The sequence below is a fragment of the Helicoverpa zea genome, chromosome 31 (genome assembly GCF_022581195.2).
Source record: "Helicoverpa zea isolate HzStark_Cry1AcR chromosome 31, ilHelZeax1.1, whole genome shotgun sequence".
In the NCBI taxonomy this organism is placed as follows: domain Eukaryota; kingdom Metazoa; phylum Arthropoda; class Insecta; order Lepidoptera; family Noctuidae; genus Helicoverpa; species Helicoverpa zea.
In genome coordinates, this window is record NC_061482.1 from 10,091,019 (window position 1) to 10,098,053 (window position 7,035).

The following is a 7,035-nucleotide window of genomic DNA, read 5'->3' on the forward strand; positions in this document are numbered from 1 at the left end:
ACACCCTCCGCATACAAATATTCTGTGGGACACCGGGAAAACTTTGTGTATATTGTTGCCGTTCGTGGCACAGAGAGGGCATGAGTTAATGCATTCATGAAACTGCACTAGGTTTAGCACTCTTTTGGTTGGGATTTAGATGAATAGGGTCAAACTACTTTGGCGGGATGACATTTTGGATGGATGAAGCAACATTCGTCGAGGTCGTGATTTGGATGGGAGGGATTAAGTAAATTAGCCGACTATTTTCTTAACTTGATCTCAAATTAATGTATGGACTAATATTGAAAATATATTTAGTGAACTTCAGAGAAGGAATATAGGTACCTACATACTCCTGCAATAGGCTATTGATTCGAAGTTGAGTCTCTTTGAAATTATTTGTTTATTTCATTAGATATGTATTGATACATTCTTAGTTCTACATATTATTTTTATAACCATATAGGGATTACTATTGCTGCTGCAATTGTGATGAGGACGCACTGGAGCTCGTGATTCTGTCGTATATTTCGGGTACATAGTCGTAGGTATCCGGTCTAATGTCGTCATACAACTTCTTCTTCATAGTCGCCCAGTTCAACTTCTCTTCCGGATCAAATAAGCTTTAAAATAATAAATTCGTAATTAGTCATAGATTTGAAAGAGCTTTTATAGGCAGCTACACTATCCCCTGTAACATCGGCTATACTTTACCCGGGTACGGGAAGTCGGTCCCACGGGACGTGAGTAAAACCGGGTAAAAGCGAAATACTACTCAACTACTCACTGATTAATGACGAAATCTCAGAAACTGTAAACTCCAACAAACTTGAAGGGAGGTAGGTTCTTATAGAGTGAAGACATGCGTTAAGGAGGGATTTTTTTATTTTACGAAAATATAATACGGGGGTTAAACGGCTGTGCCTAATGTTGGTAGTCGCATGGAAGTCCGGTTTTACAAGTGAGTGTCTTAAAATTTGACAGTTAGCCGCTTACGATAAAAAAAATTGTACGTGGACGAAGTCGCGGGCGACCGCTAGTTTTAGTATAAATACGAGTTTTACAAGTGATTTGTACTTCCTTTTTCCTTTTGTATTTGACTTGTATAAAACCATTGACCATGTCCAGTGCGAGTTAACATCGGAATCGCTGTCACTCCTCACCGATTCCCTCGAAATACATATAAGTAGAGAGTTTCTACCTAAGTTGGCATACAGATCTTGATATGACAGGTAGACAGCGCCTACGTCAAGTTCTGTTTTGTATTTAAATTACAACTTGCTAATTTATTTCGCAAGGCGCAAAAACAATTTTTTTAAACATCTTTTTATCCGCGAAATCGATGGGGTCCAAAATTTAATGCTAGAGGGTAGCAATTAAGTAGCACAGTTTTTTCACTCTGGGAAAAGTGACAGCCTCATATCAGAATGGCTGTCACCTTTAAATGCTGAATATCTTCAAAACCACGAGGTTAGCAATTGGTTGCAACTAATGGACGCCGATAGCAATTAGGTTTGCACTCTATGTGTATTTTCTAGGAGATCGGTGAGGAATGACAGCGATTCTCACGGTAACCAGTGCGATATCTGATTGATATTTCCCTACCTAGGCAATAACGGTCGGACTGCACGCTGAAATCCCTACGGCTTATGTTCACATACAAACAGGCACACTGAAAAAACTATTAATTCCCCTGACAAACTGAAAAACGTGACTGCGTTGAATAAAAAAAATCGTAATTCTGGTTTATTTTGTATAGTAAAAGCTTTGAAGCCCACCGCTTGGCTTATTTTTATTTTATCAGACGTTTTTTCAACCGCCTTCAAAAAAAGGAGGAGGTTCTCAATTCGGCTGTATTTTTTTTTTTTATGTTTGTTAGGTATTCTTAGGTGCATCGGCCCAGAATTCGGTGGCGTATAAACTCAGGTAAATCCATTAGACACTGACTTCTAGGCCGATGCACCTAAGAATAGTTTATTTTTTTATTTTCAGTGTTTTTGGGAGTCGGTTTTATTTTTTTGTAAAAAGTTTTTTGTAAAAGTTTTTTTGATACAGTAATATTGAGTACCTATCAACCTACGAATTACGTGCTCTTTGCTTTTCTACAAAGAAACGAATTATTGAGTGTCTGTCATCTGTCTATAATTAAGGTATTCTTAAGTTTCCAGACCTCTGAAGGAATAAAGTAGCACTCGCACTTGGATACCTTTATACACGCCTAGGTTGGTTCTCCGGAGGCAAGCGTCTGCAGTCGATTCCGTTTTTTGTACTTAGATAGTCAATTTTTATTATGGTTGAGTGAGACCGACATAAATTCAGAGCTTTTCGTTGCTCATAATATAACCATTAGTTGAACTAGATATCACTTACTTGCTGACGCAAGTCATGAACTCTTTGAGGGCGTTGCTCGAAAATATGTGAATAAGATTACTGAATCCCGTGCAGTTGGACCACTGTGCATCTGGCGCCATCAACATCCCTACCGCTTTGCCGCGGCACACCAGCGGAGCTCCGTACATGCCCTGTCGACACGAAAATGCAAACACAAAGATAGATATACCTACTCGTATGTTCTTAGATTTTCTGGGTTTGGAGACGAACCTGCAATATAATTTAGAGTCACAGGTACCAACTTAAAGTGGTAAACTGGACATTGTCGGCCAAAATGTCTTATGTAATTTAAGCTTGACGTGACCTAGAATGTTACTTTAACCACCTATGAAGTTATATGCCAAATAGCACGTGAATGGTAAGGATACCTATAATAAAAGGTAAGCTTTTGTTTTAAACAAACGAGTTAAGACGTAGGTAGATAGGAAGCAGAAACGCTACATTAACCAATAGGTAGGTACTATCGCATTGTTATCTGCTATTATTTTTCACAACTCTGATGCATAGTTTATGTTGGTAAAATTGATATTAGCAAAGAACAAGTAGGTATGTACCTACCTAGTCGTAGAGGTGCGATTAATTTGTAACAAATAAATATATGAATATTATTGCATAGGTACCTATACCTACTTAGGTAATGTTTAGGTACGGACATAATCTGTGTAATGTGTACCTAATAATAATTTATTACTCACTGATAACTTACATGACACGGCTGAGCTATGCGGTCAGGCTGGAAGATAAAAAATTAGACGTTTTAAAAAAAGATCCTCCGAGGACGTTCACACGCATCATTCTGTAGGTACCTAATTATCACAAACAAGCAACAATAAATGAATCACCATTTTAGGCGCTGCTAAACATAAGCCTCCCTGACTGACTGATGGAAATCGGTACCCGCGACCTTTGTCAGATCCTCTAAGCACATTGTTCCTGGCCTTGCAAACGCAGGGCCAGGAACAATGTGCCAGTCAGCGATGTCCACTCGAGCCTCTTTCAACCTCATCTTTCATCGTTTCTTCTTGCTAAATGGCCGGCCGTTACCATGTCAACGCTGGGCTGTGGTCGCTGATCCCAATGCTTCTAAGGATCTCCTCATTTCTGATTCATGAATTAAGTATTTTCTAATTCGATAAATAAATGTACAAGAGTAGTATCTTACATCCCTGACGCAGACACATGCGGATTTGTCAAACAAACCCAAGAATCCCAAATTACTCAGAGCTTTCTGAAACTTTATAGTCAAGGCTTCACACCACAGGCTCTTCTTCACAATATTCATGAACTGGACCCTAACGTTCCTCTGAAGCAAGAACTTATTGACCGGGTATATTACATCCTGAAATGGAAGGATTACCATCTCATTGTAGTTGTTATTATGTATTTTCAAAAATGTAGAATAATCAACAAATTCGACTACCAAACTTTTGTTTTCTTGCAAACGGTTTATATTTAGATATTTTTTTGAATAATTTAAGTTAACTACCAGTTATATGTAAGGAAACACAAAAAAATATATACTATCTATTGCTAATCCCACTATAAAACTTGGGTCAAAGGTACAGCAGCTTTATTTTAATTCAAACATGCATAAAGTTAGTTACAGGAAGTTCGCGGCAAAAAGTTGTCGTGACATTCATATTGTGCAAAGCGAGCATGTGGAACATAAAGGAGAAACTTGACATGATTCCGAGTTACTGCTACCCGGCGACAAACAACGACCAAGTTTGTCGAGTTTTCAACATTTTAGAACACCGTTGACTCACGCATATGGACTTTAGGCATATTTTGTCCTTTTCTATACGGAGAAAATAAAAAGAAACGACACATGTGTGCAGCAAATGTTAAATTAAAACATGTGCATCGAGTTGGTATGGGGAAGTTGCGATACACTGTTCAGTACTTTGCGCTTTGCTAGTGTTTCTTTTTATGGTTCACTGACGCACTTTTTAAAAATGAGTAGGTCTGAAAATGAATACGTAGCTCAACATCAATCATCATTTTTCAAATCAAAGATCATTAAAATCCATAGTATAATATATTTTTTTTTTCGATTGCTGTTACGAATCAAGGACGATCTAATTGATTAAGATATTCATATTCATAGGTAGCATTTGTAGTGATGTGTTTAGCGACGAGGACAATTTACAAAATAGATGTTAAATTACCCCTTTATAGAAGAAGTGCCAACCCGGCATAAAGCATTCTTCCTGCAGAGTCAATACTTCATCTCCTTTATAGTCTATTTCGATCGCTCTCAAAGGTATTTCCGTCAAAATATCAGGCACTTTTCGTTTCAGAAGTAGAATTGCTGGGGACTTTGACATGAGGTAAGCGCGATTACCTGCGCCTATCTTTGCAACTGAAAGAAACAACAGTAAACATTATGGAATCGTCATTGACTAAATATAGGTATTTATAACTGACCGACTTATTCAAAGGCAGTGATACTATCATCGTTGATATTTTTCCTTTAAGACCATTACCTACAATAATTTTTGATGCGATCTTAGAAAATCAATAAAAAAGACAAATACCTAGGTACATTGATAGTTATGTGTACAAATCGCGAAAGTTTAAATAAAACCTTTAAAAGAGACCCTGGAAAAGGTATCATCATAATTTTAATGAGGATTAAAAATTAAATAATAGGTATGTTCTGTTTATTAAAAGATCATAATTAAAATATTTTGGTTGTCCATTGTATTGTTCCGAGTCCAGAACAATTTGTATCGTGAACGCAATAATACAAATGGCCGATGCGTATAGTCATGCATATGATATTTAATTAATTAAACCTGTTTTCGATGAAAGCTTTCCTCATAACACTGGGAATCAGAGTAAGTACCATTTATTGTTCAAATATTCACATTTATTCAATATTATTTTGATCAATTAATAAAGTGGGGTTTGTCCAAAGGACAGAGCTATGAACTGATAGAATTTCTCGCCTGTGCCTACTTGTGTCTGATCGAAATTGAATTCGATTTTTAAACTTTTTAGGACCAATAAAGTAAGTTATACATAACCAGACAAGAATTCGCTGTTCGACGGTGCAGTAGATTTCGACAAAGTATTTCTAACAACTAGTACCTTTAGTACCTTTACCTTACCTACTTAGTAACTTTAGTCTTGTAATCATTAGGTACCGTGGGGTACTTACAGTTAGGCACAAGTATCTTCATCACCTGCACCCTGATGCCTCGTCGGGGGTGTCTGTAAGTGGCGCCCACCACTACATTGATAGGCCTCGTGTCTTTATTGATATGTGATGAGGGATTGGTGACACACACTGCTGCTGTCAAAACCGCCACGCGTGATACCAACGTACCCACACATAGACCACGGTACCGAGACGGGAAATATACCTGTTGCAGCAAACTTTTATAAGGAAGAATTTAAATACATCCACATTTAAGTAAGTGTCTTTTCATCCGAGTACCGAGGGAACTACATCCTGTATATGGGAGACAAAAGTTAGCAAAATGTTATTTTGATAAATTAGCTAATAAGCTACTTTACTGCTAAGTTTCGTGAAATCCATTCTGTAGTTTTTGCGTGAAATATGAACAATCATCCATGCATACAAGTAGATCTGCGTAATCCCATTATTTCGCAATGTTGGTCTGCTTTCGATATTTGTAACATGAAAATGGAAATCAAAGCTATCTTGGCAAAGCCAAAATAGATACCTATACATATATGTAGGTATATAGAGAACATCGATATGCTTAAAAGGATTTGTGATACATGTAACTGTAAGGGAGACTGCGCCCACGCCAGTATTGACTCCATTCACGTGAATCTCTCAATACTCGGAGTGGCTTGCAGATGAATTTCTATGCAGCATCTACGTCAGTCGGACATAGGACATGTATCAAAGAGAACCTTTCTATTGATACCATTGCACATGTTCCCGTCTGTCCCGTGTAGGATTTGTATGCAGCTTTCATGTGTAGTATTGCTACGAAACGGATTCGTCGAATTTGATGATTTTTTAGAGAAAAAAGAGAGTTTATATTGTCATAAAATGTGTGTGGTCTAACTAGGTTTTTTCATAATCATCGTAAGAGCACAATACTGCTTTTTAATAAAATATTATAGCTATTCTTGGCCCAATGCATAGTTAAGGATTATGTAGTTCGTTCAGATAACCAATTACTCAATAGTTGGATCAGTTAAACCTGCTTCAAACTGTAGAAGCAAGTCAAGACAAACTTACTAAGAAAGGGAGACTTCCGTGAGCCGGCTTGAATGGTTCCCTGCATTTGCATTGTAGGAAGCAAGCGCCTAAAATCAACAAAATCATTAAATTAATGAATAATTCATTAATTATTTCACATTATAAAATAAATAAGTTCCAGGCACAGTTTCAACCCACCAATCAAAAACAGTATTTTCAATTTATTCATGCTACAGTCACTTTGAAATTAAAATTTAAATGAAATAAAATTTGTCACCTTTTTAATTAAAATGTTAGAACGGTTGTTAAGTTTTCTATCAAAATAGAGATAACGGTCAGCCCAGTTCGTGATGAACTTGCTTTTGAATTGCATATAAACGGATTAAACTTGGTAGCTCGTTAGAGGAAAAAGTGCATCAACAAGTTACTTAATTACTCCGTGCAAAATGTTCTCCCTTTTTCAATTATTTATTATTCTT

At 37.0% G+C, this 7,035-nt stretch overlaps 1 protein-coding gene across 1 annotated transcript; it reads right to left on the reverse strand.

Annotated features, from left to right (window-relative positions):
* Positions 1-454: 454 nt before the first annotated feature.
* LOC124645268 lies at positions 455-4,754 on the reverse strand (the record flags this gene model as incomplete). Its single annotated transcript, XM_047185065.1, has 5 exons — positions 455-605; positions 2,353-2,504; positions 3,080-3,106; positions 3,536-3,712; positions 4,542-4,754. Coding segments are annotated over 5 exons (720 nt in total), but the record flags the coding sequence as incomplete, so codon positions are not given.
* Between the last annotated feature and the right edge of the window lie 2,281 nt (positions 4,755-7,035).